The sequence below is a fragment of the Schistocerca cancellata genome, chromosome 1 (genome assembly GCF_023864275.1).
Source record: "Schistocerca cancellata isolate TAMUIC-IGC-003103 chromosome 1, iqSchCanc2.1, whole genome shotgun sequence".
In the NCBI taxonomy this organism is placed as follows: Eukaryota; Metazoa; Arthropoda; class Insecta; order Orthoptera; family Acrididae; genus Schistocerca; species Schistocerca cancellata.
The window spans coordinates 730,658,553-730,685,563 of NC_064626.1; the positions used below are offsets into that span (position 1 = coordinate 730,658,553).

At 44.2% G+C, this 27,011-nt stretch overlaps 1 protein-coding gene and 1 non-coding gene across 2 annotated transcripts in view; one reads left to right on the top strand and one right to left on the bottom strand.

Annotated features, from left to right (window-relative positions):
• Window positions 1-212: 212 nt before the first annotated feature.
• The window catches only part of LOC126098652 (carnitine O-palmitoyltransferase 1, liver isoform-like), a 201,462-nt gene continuing 174,663 nt past the window's right edge, over window positions 213-27,011 (top strand). Inside the window, exon 1 of the mRNA XM_049910601.1 lies at window positions 213-399. Coding sequence (XP_049766558.1) covers window positions 213-399 — 187 coding nt within the window. The remainder of the gene's footprint in view (window positions 400-27,011) is intronic.
• On the bottom strand, window positions 22,704-22,776 carry Trnat-agu (transfer RNA threonine (anticodon AGU)). The gene has a single exon. It is a non-coding gene; the product is annotated as a tRNA-Thr (tRNA).

A 27,011-nucleotide genomic window follows, 5' to 3' on the forward strand; every position in this document is an offset into this window, starting at 1 on the left:
TGGGTACCGGTAGCGCACCTGTTACCTTTGGACTTTGAACTTTGTAACGCTACACTTTCCCTAACTGTGACTTAACTCTCGCTATCGACAGTCGTTCCGCAAGACGTAGCCCTATTCTGCTTCAGATTGAGAAGTGATAAGCCTAGTTTCCACATCCACTATCTTTTGCGTACATGCTGCACCTGCAACTGTGCGTCAGCTGGTAATTATCGATGTCCAGCGGTGGTTGCAGTATCGATAAGTCGATGCGTACTTTGACCCGTGACGCAATGGTGGGGGGCAGGCGGCGTCGCGTGTATACAAGCGACGAGCTCAGACGTCTGGCATTCGCCGGCAGGTGTTGCAGAGGCGAAGTGCAGCGCACGAGGATTTCCGCAAGACGTTTCAGCCCATTCTCCGGTAGGTCACCATTAATTTCGCTTGTTACTTGTAATTAGACCTGTAATTTACGCCACCCCTCGAACCGCAATTGTGCAACGTGCCACTGAGAACATTTAAAACAGTGGACGACTACCTAGGCAGCATGCGGACCTCTCTTCCAAAACAGACACTGTCTGGAAAGCGGCGCCCTAGGGTAGTTATAAATATTTGGTAGTCAACAACCAGCAATAGAAGGTTTCACTGGATCCACTTAAACAAGCTTTTCGAGCAATAATTATGTAACTTAAGCCACAATTCAGGGACTTGTTAATAAAACAATGTCAAGAAGCTTCAATAAATTTGTATCTGTAGAGATTGTACGTATATGTCTAGCTGAACTATCTACTAGCACTTCTTCATAGTCATTATCATAATATTACTTTTCAGTTACTTCGTTTTTTTCCGCCAACAATCCGATGTGATAACACTGTATAGTGCTCAGTTTATTAGGTGAAGCTACGGTACTAGACTTCGCGTGATGCCTATAAACTTTGTACCATGTATTGTGAAATTATGCCATCAGTTTCTTAGGCAGTGCGCGAAGAAAGAAGAGGTGTACCTTAGAAGCCCTAACAACTTTAGTAGTCGACAGACATATTGACTTTATTCAGAGCGTTTTCCAAAACGGGTCGTAAATCTGGAGGTGAAGTTATTAGAGACGGAACACTACCTCACTTGAACAAAGGTGTTAGTGGGAACAGACTGTGGCTGTGTTCGAAGCGCATCTTCCGAAAGGTCTCGTAAATATAGATGATATGAACTGCAAAAAGGTAATTTAGTGAACTGTCAATTGCGAAGCTAGAAATGGAGCACTTGCTTAGCTGCTCTTGAGTGCCGAAGGGGATTCACCGTCTCAGTTTGGAAACCACTGCTCTGGAGTTATGACAGTATAACAGTCTGACATAGCTCGTAGGATTCCTTCTGCTACTGTTTCCAGATGTGAGCAAGTCTCTCATCTGAATGAACGTGTTTCTCCGACATGCGTAGGTATCATCATCTTTTTTCTTTATTTTCATTAAACGAAAGTCGTGGATATCTGACAATTAACTAACATGTCGATAGAGTAAACGAACTGTTTCGAAAACCAGCTTAAATTTAAGGCTGAAACTGTCATCTGTATGTTAGTTACAGATTATTTCTTAAGACTTGTGACATTTTTGTATGTAAATAACTGAAGTCACATGGCATTATTAATTAGAAATGTTGTCTTGTTCGCCCACTCTAGTACAGTTCTATGTGAAGCGTTACCGTTTTAGTGTATGTGACTGTGATATGTGCATGTGGAACGTAGCGTTATGTTGTTGTTCACAAGACAAAAAGGAGAGTGTTAACTCTGTTGCCAGAACACAGTCTTCTCTCCAACAGCACCGAGCTGAACATTCTCATCCGAAGGTCGAATCACTTTCAACAATGTTTATGACCGCAACTCATGAGGTATTGCAGAGAAGACAGCAACTCAATTAATCAGACTAGAGCATAATGTAATAATAAGAGCATGTAGGTCATAACTGTTTTTCCACTTGCTGGTCAAATTCTGCTGATTATCATTCTTTCGTCATCAATATTCGTCCTGTGTCCCTTCTGGTCGAATGACACTGCCTGTCAGGGTTATGGACATGATCTTTTTATTGTATGCAACTAGAAACATATCCTCGTGAATGAACAATGTATACCTTACTAATTTTAAAACAGATTTTATGGCGGGATTCTTCATTTGCGTATCACTATGTTACTTGTGTAATTTTCCAATTATGTTCTCATATCTCAGTGCCACTGCCAATACATAACCTCTTATTTTAAATTTAAATGATGATGGATATAAGGTCCTCTTAGAAATGCATGACATGACAGCTATTTCTCAATACTTCAATTTTCAGAAAATAAATTATTACTCGTGTATGAGCTCACAAAGATGTAAAAGCATGGGTAGATGTTGATGCTATAAACCAATGGCTGTGGCAAACAAACTATTCTCGTACCAGGTGTAACCAGAAACATATGTGAAGCCTTGCCATAGAGCTGCTCAGCTTACCTCTGCCTAATAAAGAAGACGGAACCAAGTGTCCGCAGTCGTGGTTTTATTGTACGCAACAAGGAAATGGAATGAAGCTTATAGGAGAACATCGACAAAAAAGATCATTATTTACTTATTTATTTATCAGTTTACTCTAGACCCTGGGCGCCAAAGCTACTTGGTTACGGAAGGAGTCAGCTGATAGTTTACAAAATACAGATTAGAACGTTTGTAAACAACATAATTAATAAAATACAAATAAAGAATTGTCAGAGAGTATATGAATAAATAACGCTTTAGACGTAAAAGTTCGGAACCACTGCGAGGAACTCCTGTGACGAATACTTGAAACATTATGGCATTTGGTTGGTGTCACAAGAAAACTTTTCAATTTGGATTTGTTACTCAGTTTTTTCAGTTCTCCTGGAAGCCTGTTGAAAATGAAACCCGCTGAACTATGCACAGCTTCCTGTGCAGTGCTTAAGGAACTCTTATCCAAGTGCAGATCGTCTTTCTGTGTAAATGTTCACTGTTTGAATGTTGCAGTTTCTTCTGAATGAGGCAATATTGTCAACAAACAATCCGTTGGTGGCATATACACTGCCGGAAAAAATTAGTACTCCCTTTTAGAGGTTTCCAATTCACTCAAGGTTTATTGTTGCAACAGTACGTATGCAGTACATCAAATTATTACATTACAGACCAATCGCACGATCGGTCCTGAGGTAACAGGTATTGACTCATGCTGAAACACTCATATTACTACGTCGTGTAGCCTCCACAGACAGCAATGCAGGTGCAAATTGTGGCATTCAGTCGATCGTACAGCTGGCGAATACTGTCCTGGGATACGTTATGACACGCCTGCTCGACCCGTTCATGTAATCTGCAAGAGTTGTTGGTTGAAGAGTTGCACGAGTCACTTTTCGTCCCATCATAACCCCACCCCACACGTCCTCGAATGGAGAAAAGCCTGGAGACCGTGCTGGCCAGGGAAGCTGCTGCACGTCTTGCAGGGTACGTTGAATTCCACGGGCAGTGTGTGGGCGAGCATTATCATGTTGGAACAACACATCACCTTCCTGTTGTAAGAACAGTGAAAGAACAGATCTAACGACATTCGGCACGTACCGAGTGTTGGTTAGCATCCGCTCCGCCGGCCGTTGTGGCCGAGCGGTTCTAGGCGCTTCAGTCTGGAACCGCGCGACCGCAACGGTCGCAGGTTCGAATCCTGCCTCAGGCATGGATGTGTGTGATGTCCTTAGGTTGGTTAGGTTTAAGTAGTTCTAAATTCTAGGGGACTGATGACCTCAGATGTTGAGTCCCATAGTGCTCAGAGCCATTTGAACCATCCGCTCCAGAAACACCAAAGGTGTACGAGAGTTGTAGCTTATGGTACCCCAGACGATAAGCCCTGTGGTGGGGCTAGTGTGTCTTGGACGAATGCAGCGTACGAGTCAGCGCTCAGCAGGTCTACGTCGTATGCGCAAACGACCACCACCTGTGTGCAGGCAGAGTCTGCTTTCATAGATGAAGACGGCGCGCCACTCCATCTTCCAAGTGATCCTCTGACGATACCAGTCGAGATGTGCACGACGATGCTGTGCCGCCATACGAAGGCGGGCTAGAGATGTGCGTGCCTGTTGACCCTGTACTAGTAACCGGTTCGCAACAGTTCCTGTTGACACGTTTGGGTTCAAAGCCCACTTTTTTAGTGCAGTGGTAGCTGTACGATCTGCTCCTGCTGCCTTTACGGTATGCCGATCCTGGTGGACGTCTGTGCTGCCTGGACGACCAGAATCTCGCCTACGGGTGAGATAATGTTCTCGTGACCACTGATACCAGCGTCGTTGCACAGGTGACACAGCACTTCCAACTTGTGTGACAATTCTCCTTACGAACCATCATGCCACTCGGAAGGCCACGATTTGACCCCTTTTAAATTCGCTCAGTTGGCTGTAGGAAGCACGAGTGCATAACCGTGGCATGGCTGCCTGCTTGCTTCACACGTCTGCATCGCACTGAGCCATCTGGCTGTAACCATTCCCTATTAAGGGGAACATAAATATGCCGCTCTGGTAGCTATTTCACTACGCTATCTGTTCGCGGACGACGATGGAACTATTATCAGTACGTCTGCTAGTCCTCAGGTGGCTTATGCCGTCATAGGATCAACATCGACGTCGTCTTTCCATGTGTGCTAATTTTTTCCAGCAGTGCATGTACAAGGATGCCAGAGTTAGAATTCCGAGATAGCTCAACAACGGCTACACCAAGTTCGCGAACTGATACTGCATATCAGTCCGACCGCCTTTTTCTGGCGAGTGGACAGAATTGTTCACAACAGAATGAAAGTAACGACAGTAAAAAAGCTTTCGAGTTTCAGTATCAGAGACAGAGGAGATTTTTCTTCGAGTGAAGATAACCGCATTCAGTTTTTGCACAAGAAATTGAACGTCATACTTCCAAGAAAGCTTTCCATTTACCCTTAGCCGTGAGTTATTTAAAATGGTCGACTTCATGGACCGTTCGATAATCTTGCCGCAATAAAATTTCGCTTTTACAAGAGTCACGTGTCAGAAACTGTATGCATTAAGTTTCGTTGCAGTTAAATGTTAATCTATTCTCTGAAAGCCACGTGATGGTATTACCGACTGCTCTATTACTACCTCATTAACTCATTTATATTACGTTCCACATGCTTCACAATAAAACTTGTGTCTTCTGCAAATACAAAAAAATATGGATTCATCTATCATGTTTAGAGGCAGGGCAATGATATACGTCAAAAAAAGGAACGGACTCATAATAGATCTCTGTGGCATCCCCCTCCCAATGTACACGACACCAGTGGGATTCGTACCTCTTCCTTGTTTCCTGACGTCGGAGGGAAACCTTCTGCCTTCTAATTTCCGGGTGTGAAGTGAGCTTTCTCCGAATCACTTTTGTTAAGTCAATGAAAACACTGTCCACAACCTACAGTTTAGACCTCCTAGTGCCTCACCAGCAAAAGAATAAATTACAGTTCCTGTATATGCTCCTTCCTTGAAGCTGGTCACTAGCTCAACTAAATGAGGAAAGAGGAGCAATTCGGCCATGACCTAGATACACGGATCATCAAAACAGTCACATCAAGTGCTTTAGGTAAGTCACGGTAAACGTAAATCAGAAGGGACGGAAACCAATGAAAGCCGAGAATACAAGTTAAGTTTCTTAACCATTGCGTCATCTCACCTGACTGTTGGATCTCGAAAGAAACAACGGCGGATGCTTAACGCCTCCGGGGAGGAGGGAGCGGCAGTTTCAAACGGCGGCCGAAGGTGCTGAGTTGCTCAACTCACTTTCCACGCACGCGTCGTTTTTGCTCTCTGTGATTGGTGCCAGCGGACGTAATCGTAGGTATATAACAAGGAAATAGTGTTAGCCCCGGCAGTCAGTAGTTTTGCTCATGACAATGATGGCAGAACTAGCCGTCGACAGCTCGAGAATTTTATTGGATCTGACGCAGCTGGAAAACGGAAAAGATTTTACTCAGACTCCGAGGACAAATATCTTTCCTCTACGGTGAGAACGTCTTGCGCAGTGTGAGACTGCTGGAAAAACTGCACAGGAAGAAATCACGTCTGCCAAGTTCTTTAGCATTTTTGCGACGCTGTCGGGACAAGGACGTAATTCTTCGCTTTGCTATAGTTAAGCACCACATCAGAACTGTAACAGTGGACAGAATTTTGAAGAGGACAAGTCATGCAACAGCGGATACGGCAGACGAGATATGAGCTTGATCTTAATGCCATAAACCTGTTTGACTGTCATCAGTTTTTGTCATCAACTTTGTCACCATTCATTTGGGAGTGGGTAGACGTAGCCATAGCAGCACAACAGCGTGCTAGTTTGTGTCCAAACAAGAACTGGACGACGGTTCTGTGGCAGCGCTGAGTAAAGGCCTTAATTTTTCGCCAGTCCCACGTCGTTTGCCAATTTTGGAGATTATTAGTGGAATAGAGCATTGCATTCGGCATCTCTCCATGACGCAGCTGAGCACGTCAGACTAACCGCCAGCCATATACTCTCGAAAGCTAAGGCATCGAAATCAAATATTAGCCAGGAGGAGCGACGTGGCTTACGCTTATTGCGTGAAAACGAGAACTTGGTTGCCTTGCCAGCCGACAAAGGAAAGGCCACAGTGGTTCTAAACACTGAAGACTACCAGCTGAAGGTGCTAAACTTATTAGATGACGAGTATCGGAAGCTTAGTTGCGATCCGACACAGCCTTAGTCAGGAAGATATGGAAGTTGAAGGAATCTGGCTTACCAGATGAAGTGGTGAAGAAATTAATGCCTCGCGCCGCCAGACCTCCCAAGCCTTATGGACTACCGAAGATACATAAGGAACACGTTCCTCTTAGGACCATTGTTAGTGCAATCAGATCGCCCACCTACTGTGATAATCCTTTTGCATTTCCTTTATGTTTTCGTCTTCTTTAAAGGCAAAGAGAGAAGATGAAGCGGTAGCCCATCATAGAGCCTATGCCTACCGTCATGTATTTTCTTGACTTTCAGTTGTTAAAAAACAGAGGATTTTTTCGGGTACCAGTAGGAGGAAGGAAGGATTCGCGCTCAGCTAGTGAACGAGTGAGAAGCACGCCATTTTTAGCGAGTAATTGTAGACCGCCATTTTGGGGTCGCTATGAATAAGTGAGGAGTATGTATTTCATATGTGCACCGTTGAGAAAAATACAGTATTGTTTTATTAACAGAAAGGTCGTGTGAGTTGTTATTTCAAATAGTACAATAATTACAAGAACTGAAGCCCACCCGTGTACTTTGGAAAATTACGAAGATCCGATAAGCTTAATGGGAACACGGTCAAGACTTCAAAGGTGAACACGGCGACCAAACGTAGCATTATAAAGAATAGTAAGCACAAATCTACAGAGGAGAAAGAAACTACTTCGCCCTGCAAAATAATATGAACTAATACGAACTTATTTCCAGGCATAGCTCAGCTTATTGTGCTTGTCATTCATGCCAAAAAATTAATCTCATTAATTCAATACATTTTAAAAAGCCACGCATTTTATTATCATCTATTCCATTATTTTATTATATTATAAAGTGGCGACCGTGACAGGACATAGTAATAAGACTGCTGATAATTGTAAAAGGTTAGAAGAACATATCCAGGATTCGCGTGAGGAAAAAGCTCGCATGCGAAATGATATTACTGACTTAACCAACGTCTTGCGGGATTATTAGTGCAAAAACTCGGATATTGTTAACTCCACGTAGTAAACAGACATTTGTTGAAAAGCTCAAATGGCTCTGAGCACTATGGGACTCAACATCTTAGGTCATAAGTCCCCTATAACTTAGAACTACTTAAACCTAACTAACCTAAGGACATCACACACACCCATGCCCGAGGCAGGATTCGAACCTGCGACCGTAGCAGTCCCGCGGTTCCGGACTGCAGCGCCAGAACCGCTAGACCACCGCGGCCGGCTGTTGAAAAGCCCAAGAAAATGAAAATAGGTCGAAACGACATAATGGTTAGTCTGGAAATGGTGTCTTTTTACGAGGGTTCCATTACAAGACACGCTGGATCTTTTGGCCCAACAGTCTCCACCTGGAATCGTCAAGTTGTTCCTTCATGTTCTAACGACAACGTACTTCTTGTAACACGACGAACATTGTGAAATAACGGATGGCACTGTAGTGGGCTCGCAACTGTCTCCTGCAGTCACGAATTTCTTCGTGGAGCACTTTGGCGAGCAACTCTGAACTCTGCGGTGTTGCGTCCGTCTTGCTTCCTTAGGTACATCAATGAAACCTTCCTGAAATGGCCTCACGGTGAAAATACACTGCAGCATTTCGTGGGCCAAATGAACGGCGTCCATCCCTACATTAAATTTACCATGGAGATGGTGAAGCATGGCAACTACGGTGCTTAGATGTTTCAGTTGAGCAGAAAGCACAGGCCGGCCTGATCATTCAGTCTACGGGAAACCGACCCACACGGATTGCTATTTGAATGCCGGTGGTTTTCATCACCCTGTATACAAGAAAGCGGTCCTGAATACGTTAATACACAGAGCTAAAATTATTTCTGACGACGACCATGTACAGTCTGAATTGCAGCACTTGAGGCTCGTGTTCAGGGAGAATAGCTACAGCAAAAGAGACGTTGCAAACGCTTTCAGGTGTCACCGAAGAAGGGCGCCTTGTGAAGCGGCAGAAGAAGCCAAGGTGGCGGGTTTCCTGCCATACTGTGGGACAACGAGAAGCAAGTTTGCACGTGTATTGCAGAGACATGGATTGAGACCAGAGTTCCGGCCCGCCCCCAAGATACGATATATGCTGCGACCTGTTAAAGACACCACAGCTCATCGTGTGCCCCGTGTGTATGGTATCCCTTGAGAGGGCGGTAGCATCTATATAGGCCAGACAATTCCCACAGTTGCAGAGCGTTGTACCTAGCACAAGAGACATGTCAAGCAAAGCGATCTGGCCAAGTCATTCATAGCTGAGCACTTTCTTCATAACGGGCACAAAATACAGTGTGAGAGCACAAGAGTCTTGGCTCATACGTCAAGATACTGGGATTCCACTATAAAAGAGGCGGTTGAGATTAGAATGAACAGCAACAATTTCAAAAGAGACCAGGGCTACACAATGAGTAGGGTGTGGAGGCTGGCTTTGGATGTCGAAAGGAAAAATGAAATGTCGTGTGGCTATGGCTCCCGTCGGGTAGACCGGTCGCCTGGAAACAACGGCGGATACTTAACGCTTCTAGGAGGCGGGAACGGCAGTTTCAAACTTGGCGCCAACCTCTCGCGCCACCTGGCGTCACTCGGTCCCAAGGCGGGCCGGAGTTGCTATGAGTTGCCCAACTTTTCGGGCGCATTGTTCGGCCCTCTCTGCTTGGTGCCAGCGGCCTTAATCGTAGTATACAGGGTGGTCCATTGATCGTGACCGGGCCAAATACCTCACGAAATAAGCATCAAACGAAGAAACTATAAAGAACGAAACTTGTCTAGCTTGAAGGGGGAAACCAGGTGGCGCTATAGTTGGCCCGCTAGATGGCGCTGCCATAGGTCAAACGGATATCAACTGCGTTTTTTAAAAATAGGAACGCCATTTTTTATTACATATTCGTGTAGTACGTAAAGAAATATGAATATTTTAGTTGGACCACTTTTTTCGCTTTAATGGTCACAAATATATGGCTCACAATTTTAGATGAACAGTTGGTAACAGGTAGGTTTTTTTAAATTAAAATACAGAACGTAGGTACGTTTAAACATTTTATTTCGGTTGTTCCAATGTGATACAAGTACCTTTGTGAACTTATCATTTCTGAGAACTCATGCTGTTACAGCGTGATTACCTGTAAATACCACATTAATGCAATAAATGCATTTGGCAATAAGTGTAACGACATTCCTCTCAACAGCGAGTAGTTCGCCTTCTGTAATGTTCTCACATGCATTGACAATGCGCTGACGCATGTTGTTAGGCGTTGTCGGTGGATCACGATAGTAAATATCCTTCAACTTTCCCCACAGAAAGAAATCCGGAGACGTCAGATCTGGTGAACGTGCGGGCCATGGTATGGTGCTTCGACGACCAATCCACCTGTCATGAAATATGCTGTTCAATACCGCTTCAACCGCACGCGAACTATGTGCAGGACATCCATCATGTTGGAAGTACATCGCCATTCTGTCATGCAGTGAAACATCTTGTAGTAACATCGGTAGAACATTACGTAGGAAATCAGCATACATTGCACCATTTAGATTGCCATTGATAAAATGGGGGCCAATTATCCTTCCTCCCATAATTCCGCACCATACATTAACCCGCCAAGATCGCTGATGTTCCACTTGTCGCAGGCATCGTGGATTTTCCGTTGACCAATAGTTCGTATTATGCCATTTACGTTACCTCTGTTGGTGAATGACGCTTCGTCGCTAAATAGAACGGGTGCAAAAAATCTGTCATCGTTCCGTAATTTCTCTTGTGCCCAGTGGCAGAAATGCACACGACGTTCAAAGTCGTCGCCATGCAATTCCTGGTGCACAGAATTATGGTACGGGTGCAACTGATGTTGATGTAGCATTCTCAACACCGACGCTTTTGAGATTCCCTATGCTCGCGCAATTTGTCTGCTACTGATGTGCGGATTAGCCGCGACAGCAGCTAAAACACCTACTTGGGCAACATCATTTGTTGGAGGTCGTGGTTGACGTTTCACATGTGGCTAAACACTTCCTGTTTCCTTAAATAACGAAACTATCCGGCGAACGGTCCGGACACTTGGATGATGTCGTCCAGGATACCGAGCAGCATACATAGCACACGCCCGTTGGGCATTTTGATCACAATAGCCACACATCAACACGATATCGACCTTTTTCGCAATTGGTAAACGGTCCATTTTAACACGGGTAATGTATCACGGAGCAAATACTGTCCGCACTGGCGGAATGTTACGTGATACCACGTACTTATACGTTTGTGACTATTACAGCGCCATCTATCACAAAACGAAAAAAGTGTTCCAACTAAAACATTCATATTTCTTTACGTAGTACACGAATATGTAAGTGAGATATTTGGCCCGGTCACTATCAATGGACCACTCTGTATAAGCGGGAAATAGTACCAGCCCCGGCAGTTAGCAGTTTTACTCCTGACGACGATGGCGGAGCTAGCCATCGAAAGCTCGAGAATTTTCTTGGAATTGACGCGGCTTGAAAACCGTGAAGATTTTATTCCATCTCGCTCGGCTGCTTCGTGTAAAGTTTCTTTAAAATATCCTTAAGTGAATACTGAGACGATTCGTTCCACACCCCTAGGCCAATTCCTTTCTCTGTCTGTGCAAAGGTCTCCATTGTTAATAACCCACGTGCCGACGGATGATGGAGTCCAAAATGCTTCCTGTATACAATTTGTCAAGTGGCAGTAACATCGTGAGGAAAGTGTGCATACAAATAAATGTACTCATTTCTTTCAGCTGGAGTTGCATAGATATTACTAAAGAGCTTCTAACTCGATAGCGCCAACGTGACGAGAAATATCGAAGTCTGAATACGCAGTGACATTTGGAGCAAGATGCATCAGATATTGCTTGGCCCACCAAATCTAGAGTGCTGAGTGTATTTTAAGACATCATCTGTCAGCGTAGATAGCACTTTTTATTAATAACAAGAACTTCTAAGCAGTTAACTGACACTAAACCACATATACACATTCAAAAAAGGACCTCTCGGTGAAAGTGGTATGACATTTTGTGTTGATGCAATCTGGTGAGAGAATGCTGGCAAAAGTGCCTTTAACAGAAGCGCGCTATCAAAATCAGAATCTCTCTTGGGTTCGCGAACATATTCTTTGAGCACTGAATGGCTGGAATACATCGTCATGCTTTGATGAGTGAAGATTTCAGTTGACGGTATTTGGAAGTTACCAGGTACCATGATTCATGGCTTGTAGTTATCACAACCCATTGTGTGCGTGTTTTGATTGACCCAGTCATTTCATTTAATCGTGTGGCTAGGGCCCCCCGTCGGGCAAACCGTTCGCCGGGTGCCGGTCTTTCAATTTGACGCCACTTCGGCGACCTGCAGTCCATGAGGATGGTCGGATGATGATGAGGACAGCACAACACCCAGTCCCTGGGCGGAGAAAATTCCCCGACCCATCCGGGAATCGAACCCGGGCCCAGTCCGTCACGCTGACCATTCAGCTACTGGGGACGGACAACCCAATCATTAAGTAAAACTGAAGGACGAGTTAGATAAAGTAATATATCATATTAACTACTTGGTGGAAATGAATGAAGATGCGGGAGCATGTTACCAGAAGTCTCGCAGTCGTGCACAGAAAGTTGGACGTTATACGACGTGACATTAGCACGACTATAGCGCCAAATGGGACTGGCCCAGTAACACCAAGCGGCGTGACTGAATAAAAGACAGCGTCTGGCATTCAGCGAGCACTTTAGTGGTGTTCTTCATTACAAAATGGCCTGGAGATAACATAGGGATGACTTCCGAAGGGGCAGAATCTTCGGGAAATCGGTAGAAAGTTGAAGTGCGGCGAGTATAGCTCAGGAGTTTGGTATTGCCCACAGCATTGTTTCACGTGTATGGGGCAGGTTCCGAACGACAGGCACAGTTGCCTGAAGGACAGAAGGTGGTCGAGCTTGGTCTACTCCAGCAGCAGATGACCGTTACATTGTGCAACAAGAAAGAATCGACCCACGTTAAACAAGGGGCGCAATTGCAACCACATTCATCAGGGCAGCAAGACGCGCAGTTAGTTCGTTCAGTTCCGCTGACAGACGCACATCGACTGCACCTTTTGCGGTGAAGCCAAGAGCATAGGGATCGCGTGCTCTTCTCGGCTGAGAGCAGGTTCAATCTGAGTGACGATTCTGGACGTGCCCTCATAAGGCGAGAGATGGGAGCACATAATCCACGAGGGAATATCGTCGAACATGGGTGTACTGACCTGCAAATCTTTGAACATGGTGCCCTCACCGTTCAACATTATTATGACACTGTACTCCTTCCCCATGTGCGTCTTTTCAGGCTGCATGTAGACCTGACTTCATTTTAATGGGTGACAATGTGCGACCGCATCGAATAGCGCAGGTGTAGTAATTTTCGGAATTAGAGGACATTCGGCGAATGGACTAGCTAGCCCGTTCTCCCGACTTAAATCCCATCGAGCACGTGTGGAATGAGTTAGGGAGATATATTGTAGCTCGTCCACAAGAATTCCTTACCAACCTAATGGTCAGCATTGGAGCGCGATGCAAAGCGTGCATTGCTGTCCATGGTGACCACAAAGCCGATTAAGAACCATGTTCCGCCTTTTGTGATCATATATAGCGATGACTTCAGTGTAATTATTGTCTTTGAATAAAAATGTCATTTCTGTTCATCTCATTGCATGTTTCTTTCAGTTATATTCGGAACTATACTGAAGCAGTTCTTTCTACGTACGGTCAAAGTTCTTTCGAGCTATTTTACTTGGTAGTGAAACATAATGCGAAACTTACTTTCGTCCTTAAGTTTTGCACATGGTTGTATATACGCCGTGGTCTTTATGCGTTTCCATGGCATTTTACAGAAAGAACACGCATCGTGTCACTGGGATAGATTCGTTCTCATTTGGTATTTTGAACGCTTGGAGTGTGTCCAAGAACTACCTGGTAACCTTGATAGATTGAGTAAGTATGTGCCAATTGCAACATTGCACAATTATGGATGAGTTACTGGGACGGCAAACCTGAAGCTAGATCCGGAAATTCTTGATTCTTGTCGTTGTCTGTAAGGTGTCGACAAAATTTGACAGGATAAAGAATGTCCAGCGTGATATTAGGCCCAATGCAACACAGTAAGTGACGACCACAGCCAACACTCCTGAGATCCTACGTCGTGCTACACAAGTAACAAGTAAAGGGAACAAATTCATCCACAAGGACACGTATGTGAGTTGCATGATTGAACTGTACTACATTATAATGACTAGAGCAGAAAGCAATCTAAATTCATTCGCTCTCATATAGTAAACAAAGTTAAAAACACTGTGCAGCTGTGAAAAAGTAAATTGCATGAAACCAATTATTATCAGTTTCATTGTGCTGATAGTGAATATCACAAAAAAACTGAAGCTTAGCTCCAATTTTTGTTTTATAAAGATTTTCATAGGGAAAGGAAAATAGAAAAGAAATTTATTTTGCCGTCAGTGTATGTATAATTGTTATATATGACAAGAATGATAAAAATGTAATAAAAATATTATTCGGTGTAGATGTCATACCAGCTCAATACATTACTTCAGTTAGTACTGTAGGTTCCAGTTATTGCAATTTGTTCTTACTGTTTCTTCTGAAGAGATCTTTACATAACTCTTGAAAAAAATTAGTAAAGAAAATGAATCACAAAAACGAGGTCTATAATGAACTGAAAGGAAAATACGATTGAATGAATCACATGTCAGAGAGGGTATCTTCATTTTTCCACATATTCGAGAGCTTTTCAGAGACTACCTGTATGATGTAATGTTACAAGCCGATAGAAAGGTTCTCTGGAAACTTCTTAAGAATATTTGTTTCAATTTCTAAGGAAATAAGAGAGGTCAGAATTATAAAGAGCCGTGGTTGAACTCATGTGGTGTTACGAAAAACTTGGCTGTAACATGGGTCCGAAATACACTGCCTTTATGCCCACCTAGATTTTCTCCATGAACATTGCGGAGCGTTTCTGACGTACGAGATAATTTCATCATGATATTGCAATTAGTCGTAGAAAAGAGCGGATAGGTGGAAAAAGTGCACTGAAGGCCTCTACGAGGGGTTGTGATGACGTGATAGAAGAAGAAACAGGAGTCGACAGGAAAGAGAGAGGGGATCCACTATTAAAATGAGAATTTAAAAAAGCTTTGGAAGACTTAAGATCAAAAAGGGCAGAAGGAATAGATAACATTCCATCGGGATTTCTAAAAGCATTGGGGGAAATGGCAACAAAATGACTATTCACGCTGGTGTGTAGAAAATGGCTCTGAGCACTATGCGACTTAACTTCTGAGGTCATCAATCGCCTAGAACTTAGAACTAATTAAACCTAACTAACCTAAGGACATCACACACATCCATGCCCGAGGTAGGATTCGAACCTGCGACCGTACTGGTGTGTAGAATGTATGCGATTGGCAATATCATCAGTTTATCGGAAAAAATATTATCCACACAATTCCGAAGGCAACAAGAGCTGACAAGTGCCAGAATTATCGCACAGTCAGCTTAACAGTTTATGCATCCAAGTAACTGCCAAGTATGATTTACAGAAGGATGGAAAAGAAAATTCAGGATCTGTTAGCGGACAGTCAGTTTGGCATTAGGAAAGGTAAATGCAGCAAAGAGGCTGTTCTGACATCACGGTTGATAAAGGAAACAAGCCTTTAAAAAATCATTGGATTTGTGGACCTGGAAAAAGCGTTCGACAATATAAAATGGTTCAAGATGTACAAAATTCTCAGAAAAATAGGGGTAAGCTATAGGGAGAGACGGATAACAGACAATACGCACAAGAACCAGGAGGAAACAATAAGGCTGAAAGATCAAGAACGATGTGATCGGATTAAAAAGGATGTAAGGCAGGGATGTAGTCTTTCGCCCCTGCTGTTCAGTCTATACATCGAAGAAGCAATGACGGAAATTAAAGGAAAGGTTCGAGAGTGGAATCAAAATTCAGAGTGAAAAGATATCAGAGATAAGATTCGCTAAATACATTGCTATCCTCAGTGGAAGTGAAGAGAATTACAGGATTTGTTGAAAGGAATGAACAGTCTAAAGAGTGCAGAATATGGACTGAGAGTAAATCGAGGAAAGAAGAAAGTAATGAGAAGCAGCAGAAATGAGAACAGCGAGAATTGGGGATCACGAAGTAGGCAAAGTTAAGGATTCTACTACACTCATGCTCATAAATTAAGAATAATGCTGATACATGGTGAAACAACGCTCTGGTGGGCGGTTTGCGGGCTTAAATCACCTCGTGGTATGACCATTCGGTGCATTTGACCTGCTGTCGTCGCGCGGTGGCGCTGGCAGCAGTCCAGATACGCAGAAGTGTGTCGGTGCATGTCAGAGTACTGTGCAGCGAGTAAGTGTGCAGACGTTTTCAGACGTGCTAATGGTCACTGTGTGTTGAAAATGGCTCAAAGAACACATACTGATGACGTTATGAGGGGTAGAATACTAGGGCGACTGGGGGCTGGTCAAACACAGCAGGTCGCAGCACGGGCCATCCGTGTGCCACAAAGTGTGATCTCAAGATTATAGCAAGGATTCCAGCAGACAGGAAACGTGTCCAGCCGCTACAGTATGGGACGTCCACAGTGTACAACACCACAAGAAGACCGATATCTTACCATCAGTGCCCGCAGACGGCCACGGAGTACTGCAGGTAGCCTTGCTCAGGATCTTACCGCAGCCACTGGAACAGTTGTCTCCAGACACACAGTCTACAGACGACTGAACAGACACGGTTTATTCGCCCAGAGATCTGCAAGGTGTATTCCACTGACCCCTGGTCACAGGAGTGCCCGTAAAGCCTGTTGTCAACAACACAGTACATGGTCATTGGAACAGTGATCCCAGGTTATGTTCACGGACGAGTCCAAGTATTGTCTGAACAGTGATTCTCGCCGGGTTTTCATCTGGCCTCAACCAGGAACCAGCTACCAACCCTTTAATGTCCTTGAAAGGGACCTGTATGGAGGTCGTGGTTTGATGGTGTGGGGTGGGATTATGATTGGTGCACGTACACCCCTGCATGTCTTTGATAGAGGAACTGTAACAGGTCAGGTGTATCGGGAAGTCATTTTGCACCAGTATGTTCGCCTTTTCAGGGGTGATGTGGGTCCCACCTTCCTCCTGGTGGATGATAACGCACGGCCCCACCGAGCTGCCACCGTAGAGGAGAACCTTGAAACAGAAGATATCAGGCGAATGGAGTAGCTTGCCTGTTCTCCAGACCTAAATCCCATCGAGCACGTCTGGGATGCTCTCGGTCGACGTATCGCTGCACGTCTTCAAACCCCTACGACACTTCAGGAGCTCCGACAGGCACTGACCCCAGCAGCTGCACGACCACCTGATCCATAGTATGCCAACCTGTTGTGCGGCCTGTGTACGTGTGCATGGTGATCATATCCCATATTGATGTCGGGGTACATACGCAGGAAACAGTGGCGTTTTGTAGCACGTTTTTCGGGACGGTTTTCTCAACTTATCACCAATACCGTGGACTTACAGATCTGTGTCGTGTGTGTTCCCTATGTGCCTATGCTATTAGCGACAGTTTTGTGTAGTGCCACGTTGTGTGGCGCCACATTCTGCAATTATCCTTAATTTATGAGCATGAGTGTACCTAGGCAGCAAATTAACCCATGACGGACGCAACTAGGAGCCCATAAAAAGCAGACTGACACTGAGAAAACGGAATTCCTGGCAAAGAGAAATCTGCTAGTATCACACATAGGTCGTAATTTGAGGAAGAAATTTCTGAGAATGAGAATGTACGTTTGGACCACTGCATTGCATGGTACTGAGTCGTGGACTGTAGGAAAACCGGAACAGAAGACAATCGAAGACTTTGAGATGTGGCGCTACAGAGAATGTTGAAAATTAGGTGTACTGATACGGAATGGGGAGCTTCTGCGCCAAATTGGCGAGGAAAGGAACATATGGAAAATACTGACAAGAAGAAGGGACAGGATGATAGGACATCTGTCCGCAGCTCGTGGTCGTGCGGTAGCGTTCTCGCTTCCCACGCCCGGGTTCCCGGGTTCGATTCCCGGCGGGGTCAGGGATTTTCTCTGCCTCGTGATGACTGGGTGTTGTGTGATGTCCTTAGGTTAGTTAGGTTTAAGTAGTTCTAAGTTCTAGGGGACTGATGACCATAGATGTTAAGTCCCATAGTGCTCAGAGCCATTTGATAGGACACCTGTTAAACATCAGGAAATAGAGAGAAGTGTAGAGGGTAAAAACTGTAGAGGGAAACGGAGATTGGAACACATGTAGCAAATAACTGAAGATTGAGGACGTAAGCTGCAATTGTTACTTTGAGATGAAAAGATTGGCCACGGGAGAGGAATTCGTGGCGGGCCGCATCAAACTAATCAGAAGACTAATGACAAAATAAGGGAAGAAGTACATTATATAGGAAAGTGACCCTCTGCTATTTTGGCATGTTACTAGACTGTGGCTAAGGATACTCCACATGTAACTTACAGGAGAGCGGAAATGCGCAGCCCATTAATAATGTGATAAAAAATTCATCACAGTGTCAAGTCAGAACACAGATGACGGTAGAACTGTTTACAGTACTGAAGATTACATACTCTAGCAATAGTTTCTGTTATTTCCTTTATCCATTTTAAAGTAAAGGATTGTTTGTGCAAGTTTGATAGTTTCTATAAGAAACTATAAAAAAACCAGAAAAATACTTCAATTAATTTTCGTTTAATTTAGAAATTTTGTGAAGTGATGTTTACTCAACTTTATCGAAGCAACTGTTTCAAATTATTCGAGAGATTCACCGCAGGGATTCAGAATTATTAACACGTTTCCTATACTAAACATTTCCAACGCATATTTCTACTTAAATAATTATGAATGTTAATGGTATAAAACAGAACACTTATTTCTGAAGGTGCAGCCAAGTATATCCTTTAATAGCTATTTTCCATTGCACTGCGTTAAATGAATGAAAAATCCTAAATATAAGTAATTTACAAATTCTCAATAAACATTTATTGCACAGTATAACTGCGTAAAACTAAAATTGAGTTAATGACTGTTACAAATGATATTTAGTCTTATTTGCCGAGTTGCTCCGGCGAACGTGCCATTGAGGATGTATGGGTCCACTTTTCCAATGAGTGAACAACCACTGGCCATTTTGATGCGACGACCTTCCAGAAAATCATTGGCTGTACGATATAACATACTTTGCTGATTGACTGGCATTGTATAGAAAGTAAAATTGCCTATTTATCATGGGACATGTTCAAAGTTGTCTTAAACCATGACCGTATATGATGGAAAGTAATTTTGTTAATGTACCTGTTTTCTCCATTTTACGCTCTAACGAGCTAGTCTTGAGTGCCAAAAACTTGCTATCGAACGAAGACACATGGTCAGAGCATCAATAAAAAATTAACGACTCGAACAGTAACCAATCAATCCCTGTTCAACACTAGCTTTTGTTTCATTGCTGATACGATTGCCAATAACAAGCTGATCTTCACGTTATTGCGACATTGTTCAGTAAGATTTTTATACATAACACCGGTTATAGATCTCTTTGCATCTTTTCAGATTTGTGAAACACTCTGATGCAAATTTATTTCATTATGTGACAACCGATGTGAACAAAATGTAATAAATATATTAAACAGAAAGTAGTTAGTGAATGGTTCATTACATCTGTATGGCACAAAAAAGGAGGCTGGAAACTTCTCGCTAGCACTATGAAGTTTATTTCAGTCAGTGCTCACGTAAATTGTTTAGCCATTAAGTAATGTATGTGGCCACCGATTGAGATAAAGTTTATAGTTAAAAACAATGTGCTCGCAGATTCTGTTTGCCAATAACATGGCACCTAATTCTCGTCTATACTATCTTAAGCTTCCTCCCCAAGAAATCAAACTTATCACTTTCACACTTAGAAAGTACACAATGCAAGTTGACGAGAAGGTTGCTGAAATTTAATCAAAAGTATAAAGGCAATATCATTAAACAAAATCGTCCCCTTTTCAAATTGATGAACAGCAACGTATTGAGTCTGTGTATTGCACATGTACTATGTAACCAGGGGCAAATGCAGTTCACAAGGTTGTCTTATACTCTTTATTGCTCAAACTCATTATTCGTTCTCCTAACAAAAAACAATAAATCAGTCAGTGAGAGACTATGAATGTTGCTAAGACCAGATATGGAGCGATAGGCGAAAGCCAAACCTAATGAAAATGAGCAAAATTATTTTCTTGTGGAATCCTGCGCTGAAGACTCACTTGAATAATATGAAACACGTGCACTGATAAAATTGAGTAAACTTAAACACTCAAAATTTCTAAGTTAAACGACAGTAAAATGAAGAATTTCTACGTGTTTTTAGTTTCTTACATAACTTATCAAATATACACAAACAATCATTTAATTTATAAACAATAAATAAAATAACAGAAGTTTGGTAGCGTGCGTAATATTCAGTACTACAATCAGTTTGACCTGGTATTGTGAAGAATTTTTGATCAAACTAGAAATCGAATGAGAGAGAGAGAGAGAGAGTTGTAGACATACATCAGAAGGTTAGACATATGCCTCTCTGTTGAACAAACCTGCTAATGGTGAACTCACAAAACTTTGTTAGTACCTGTGCGGTGATGGTTGCGAAAGTCTGCGGAATGAATACAGCGAACGATTGGCCATTTCCTTGGTTAACTAAATACACAAAACGGCGTTTTTTTCGGATAATAACGTTGTGCTTTTTACTTAATGACTCATTTCGTAGAGGTAGTGAGCCTTTATGGTTCATATCCGATAGTGATTTTATTTAAGCTATAAATTTTTAGATACACGGCGACAAAATAGATCGCCAGAGTAGGGAAGTAAATATGTCTTCGGAGCCGTTGCTGTTGAGGTTAGGGAGAACATTTCTCAACCATTTTAGATCCAAATATCCCGCCTGATCAGAAGGAATTAGCTAGAAGTCTGATTATTTTAAGCCAAGCCTGGCTAGTTTTGGGAAGGATTATAGTCACTATAAAACGCTTCTGCAAGAGCCGATAGACCAGCTTAGATTTCTGAGGGTCTCCCATGATAGAAACTTTTCGGGCCGCTAGGGTGGAAACAATGATAACGAAAGGTCTTTCGCGTATGAGGGGAGGCAGCAATTACAGTGTTCGATATTGAAGCAAACGTCAATTAATCTGTAATGACAATGCTGTGTGGTTGAAAGGTTGACTGTTGACTTCATTCTGAAACGTGCTCAGGTCTCGATGAGTCTGGCGGAGCGCTTTACGAAATGAATTGCAGAAGGCTGACGTCCGGAGAGATCTGCAGCGTTGAGGTTTACAGGTTAAGAGAGAGTGGGAAATAAGTTTTTGATCCCATCGTAGGTAGCAAATGTACACTATTTGTTAAAAGTATTCTGACATCTAGTAGTGGACAGTAATATGGGGAATGTTCATCCTTCGCCTTTGCAACGGTCTGAACTCTGCTGGGGACACTTTCAAAAAAATGGTTCAAATGGCTCTGAGCACTATGGGACTTAACTTCCATGGTCATCAGTCCCCTAGAACTTAGAACTACTTAAACCTAACTAACCTAAGGACAGCACACAACACCCAGCCATCACGAGGCAGAGAAAATCCCTGACCCCGCCGGGAATCGAACCCGGGAACCCCGGCGTGGGAAGCGAGAACGCTACCGCACGACCACGAGATGCGGGCGGGGACACTTTCAGTAAGGTGTCTGAGTGTCTGTGGAGGAATGGCAGCCATTCTTCTTCAAGACCCGAAACAGCAGAAGCTAGTGTCCGCCCCCGGTAGCTGAGTGGTCAGCGTGACAGACTGTCAATGCTAAGGGCCCGGGTTCGATTCTCGGCTGGGTCGGAGATTTTCTCCGCTCAGGGACTGGGTGTTGTGTTGTCCTAATCATCATCATTTCATCCCCATCGACGCGCAGGTCGCCGAAAGGCGTCAAATCGAAAGACCTGTACCAGGCGAACGGTCTACCCGACGGGAGGCCCTAGCCACACGACATTTCATTTCAGCAGAAGCTAGTGTTGTTAGACGCTCTAGTCTGGGACGAAATCGACGTCATAACTCATCCCAAAGGTGTTCCATTGGATTCACGTCGGGGTTCTGGCAGACCAGTCCATTTCAGGAATGTTATTGTCCACAAACCACATAGTTTCACAGATGCTGCTTTGTTACAGAGTGCATTGTCATGCTCATACAAACACTCATATTGTCCGAACTGTTCCTCTATTGTGTGCAGTACTCAATATTGTAAAATGTGACGACAGAGTTCACGGATGAACAGCCGGGTGTTAGTGTTCGACGGGCACAATATTTCGGCAAGCGCCACCTTGTGGTCAAGGTGGCGCTTGCCGAAATATTGTGCCCGTCGGACACTAACACCCGGCTGTTCACCCGTGAACTCTTTCGTCAAGAAGTACGCCGTGAGAAATTGAAGAGTCACACTGTCAAATGTCTGCCCCCTGTAGCTGAGTGGTCAGCGCGACAGACTGTCAATCCTAAGGGCCCGGGTTCGATTCCCGGCTGGGTCGGAGATTTTCTCCGCTCAGGGACTGGGTGTTGTGATGTCCTAATCATCATCTTCATTTCATCCCCATAGACGCGCAAGTCGCCACAGTGGCGTCAAATCGGAAGACTTGCACCCGGCAAACTGTCTACCCGACGGGAGGCCCTTGTCACAGGATACTGTAAAATGTGTTCACATCCTTCCGCATTTGGAGTTTTCTCCAGCACAATAAGAGGACCACACCTTAACCGCGAAAGACTACCCAAACTGTAATACCACTTCCTGCGTACCTCACTACCGGCACTGTACACGATAAAAGGTAACGTTCTCCGTGCACTCGCCAAATCCAAATCCTTTCAGATCTTATAATTTAATTTTCCCCGAGATATTTAAGTCTTAATTGAAGAATTGAATTACAGTTTGAGCTGCGGCCGGGACTCGAACCCGAGTCTTCTTGCTTACTAGGCAGAAATGCTAACCATTACACCACCACAGCACTATGGTCACGAACTACACGAGTCGAATGCCCTCCACAACACAAACTTCAATTCATATCTTCAGCTTATTTTCCCCCTACATTGTCATTACGTCCAACGCTGGGGTGCTATTCCAATGCCGGAGAGCCTTGGAATAGTGACAATGTATGGGGAAAATAAGCTGAAGATAAGAATTGAAATTTGTGTTGGGGGAGGGCATTCGATTTAGGTAGTTCGTGCAGGAATTTTGATCATAGTGCTGTGGTGGTGTGATGGTTAGCATTTCTGCCTAGTAAGAGAGAAGACCCGGGTTCGATTTCCGGCCGTGGCACAAATTTTAATTCAATTCTTCGCCTTCCATCATTATTGTAGCCAAACCTTTCACCGGACTGCCACAGAGCACAGCATGATTCATCACTTTTCCAGTCATCCACTGGATAGTGGCTTCGCTCTTTACACTACCTCAAACGTCGCTTAGCATTGAGTACAGAAATATGTGGCTTATGAGGAGCTGCTCGGCCACTGCACACCTTTCGTTTTATCTCCTTACGCACAGTCATTGTGCCAGTTGGACTGCTGGCAGCACTTCGGAACTCGCGAGTGATTCCTTCGGCTGATTTCATGCGATTAACAACCGCCCTCAGCAACGACCGACGGTCCTTGTCCGTCAGTACATGAGGTCTGCATAATCTGTGTTTAGCTGTGGCTGTTCCTTCGCGTTTCCAGTTCATAATCAGACCACCAACAACAGACTTGGACAGCTTTAGAAGGGTTGAAAAATTGATGGATTCGCTACTCAGGCGACATCCAATGACTAGTCCACTTTCTAAGTCAGTCAGCTCCCCTGACGGCCCATTATGCTGTTACTGCACTCTAGTGACAATACAGAACTCCCAACATCCTTTTATAGTATCGAACCCGCCTCTCGTGACACCTAGTAGTCAATTCCGCATTACACACGCATGTCCGGATACTTTTGATGAGGAAGGTCCAATGAAAGTTCAGAGTTGAAGATCTAATCATCAATCGTGTGTAGCAGTTTGAATTCAGAATGCAGAAGCTCTGAGGGCAGTCGGTCAAATATTGTGCTACATTGTCAACTGCAGCCATATGTTAAGATTACGACAATATCTGAAAGAGGGCTATCATGTCCTCCACCCAATCTCTGCCTGGACATTGAATCTAGTCCTATCGTTTGGACAAGTATCTGATCTTCGTTTACTAAAAACGAGAATGGAGAATACTGTTGCCGTTTAGAAAGCAAAGGCCCCTCTTCTGCCGATTTTGATCTCGGATCAAGTTAAAGGAACACAGGACTGTAAGGTTTTCGCAAGCTACCAGTCGGTAGAGTTTTTATGTGCTAAGACAGTTGACTCATAATGACCAGGTTCCAGGTTTCCTTTTCCTTTTCATAGTTGACAAATACCGTACCAGTTCCTTCTAAATGGCCGCAAATGTTTCTTCCCTTACCTTTTCCAACCAGAGCCAATGTTCCATCTGTAACAACCTCAATGTCGACACAATGTCAAACTGTAACCGCCCGTTGCTTCCTTCGCTCACTGGCTTCTTCCTTTTTTTGTTTACGCTTATGGCCGTTAAAACTGCAACACTAGGAAGGATAGAAAATAACGAAATTTTGTTATTGTGCGGGTGAAATACAGTAGCAAAAATACGTGACTGAATTTGTAGGTGATTTTCCTGTGTGAGGAGTTCGAAATTTTGTACACAGAGCTGTCGCCTCTAACAGTGGTCCTAACTCGGCTGGGTATCTAGTCGAAATGAGCTTGGATGAGAGATAGGAGCATGCAATTTCATGTAGCTTTGTCTCTGTGCCAGAGTCCATTAATCGCAGTGGCTTGCGAGTGGGTGCGTGCACTTCTCTCGGAAAACCGTGACTAGATGTTTCCAGTGAATGAGAGATCGCCGGCCGCTGTCGCCGGGCGATGCTAGGCGCTTCAGCCCGAAACCACGCGGCTGCTACGGATGCAGGTTCGAATCCTGCTTCCGGCATGGATGTGTGCGATGTCCTTAGGTTACATAGGTTTAAGCAGTGCTAAGTCTAGGGGACTGATGACCTCAGATGTTAAGGCTCATTGTGCTTGGAGCCAACTGAACAATTTTTGAATGAGATATCTGGAGAATGTGCTGACCAGGTAAACAGTCGAACACCATCTGCACCGAGGTAGGTCAGGGCAGAACGGGCAACGTGTCCTCTTGCATTATCTTCTAGAAAGGTAAGATGACGCTGACTTCGACGATAGGACACGTCCATCGGCTGTATCACATCATAAACGTATTGGATGATGTCCAGAGGCCATCGTGAAATGTATCCAATGGCATCTCGTGTTATAACTTGAAGTATTGGCCCCGTGTGACGATAACGAATGCATTCTGGCAACGTTCTTTCTCCTCGGAGCCTGACGTTCATTGTAATACTGCAGAAGGAACCGTGATTCGCCTGACAAGACAACGTGGTGTCACTCCATTTCCACTGTCATCGTTGGGCGACCTCCGGCGCGCTACTCTGCTACCGCTTCAAGGAAAGCAAAAACAATATTGTCGCCGTGCTCAACAGTCCGAGGTGCTCCAGACGCTGTTGCACTCTTCGTGTGGGTGCTTGTCATGCAGCAAACAAGCCTGTGCATGAGATGGCTCTACGATCCTGCACAGCCGAGCCAACAGTATGTCCTACCGGTATGCTGAGACCCTGCATTGCGTTGGATACGACCCCTCCTGAAGCCATCGATTCCATGTTCGCATAACAATCGTGGGAGCCCGACCAACGCGAGACGTAATATCACGGAACAATAAACTACATCGTCAATAGGCCATAATCGTGCTGCCTTCGAAATCGTACACATGCCGGTAGACGTTTCCCTGCTTGCCGAGACACATGAGATCTTCACATAAGTATCCAACATTCAAATGCGATCACTGAATGAGATACCCTCTGCGTAGTCTTTCTTTACGCAGGGTGGTCAGAAACAGTCTGAAGCGTGTAAGACCTTGCAGGGTAGGTTGTGCTGAGAAAGAAATGTTAACAAAATAATTCGATGCGTTGCTCCGTTTTCTAATTAATTAGCATGAAAGTTAGCCAGACAGGTCGTTGCGGCCCGCAAGAGACAGTGTCGGCAAACATTATCTTCGTTTCGTTTCCTAAAACAACGATATAAAATAATGGATATGGACGGTAGTAACGATCGAACCCGAGCCACGGCTGCGCAGTCTCGTGCGTAATCATCTACGTTACGAGAACACCAGACACTAATTGTATCTGGTGGGCCGCTTGAATTTGCGAGTTCAACGGCCTCATTGACGAACTTCAATGTTAACCTGAAAAAGGCGCAATGTATCGATCTTTTTCTTAACAATTATTTCTCAGCGTAGCCTACACTGCGTTCCTTACAAGCTTTTCAGACTGATTCTGATCGCCTTGTAGCCGGTCGCAGTTCTAGGGGACTGATGACCAAAGAAGTTAAGTCCCATAGTGCTCAGAGCCATTTGAACCATTTGAGCCTTTCCAAGTACCTGTGTGAAAATGAGGAAGATGAACTAAACCTAAACTAGAGGCCAAGTCAACCAAACTCATCTCATTAGTCAATTGGGTGCAGTTTTTTAACAGCTGGGGTACAGATAGTTTTGAGTCGTCAGTGCTGCGCACCGATGGGTCCTCTCACCGTAGGAGGAACCTATGTGTCGAGTCTGGAGGCGAGTGAGAAACACTTCATTTCACATTTGTGATTGCAAAGAAGCTTGCCGAACCAGGTAGTGATTTCATCCACAGTATCTTGTACTTTCTCATTCCCAGCACCTCCTCTTCTAAAACTCGGAAGGTCCTGCCTCATTGAAAGTGAAGTTGCAACATGTAGAGGCATGTAAAATGTTGCCTGGCACTCAGCAGAATATCGTCTTCGTCTCTACACACTGTAGCTGAAGGTGGGATCCTGGCAGGGCCGGTTCGAGAACGTTTTTCCCACAAGCGACTTACCATTTCGCCGCTCGCCCCCTCCCCCACTGTTTCCGCTCGTACACTTTCGCCTGGGCCCTAAACTGGCCCTGGATTCTGGAAGAACTGGTCTTGTTTCTCTGCTGAATACATGCTCTAAATGGCTTATATTCCACTCACGGAGTCGGAGTTGAGGAGTTTTGTACCTCGAATACATCTCAACTACTCCAGTGATTACTCTTATCTTGGCGTCATGGACGGTAAAGTATCGTGGCATGTACAGAATAGTCAAAGTAGATTCATCATTGT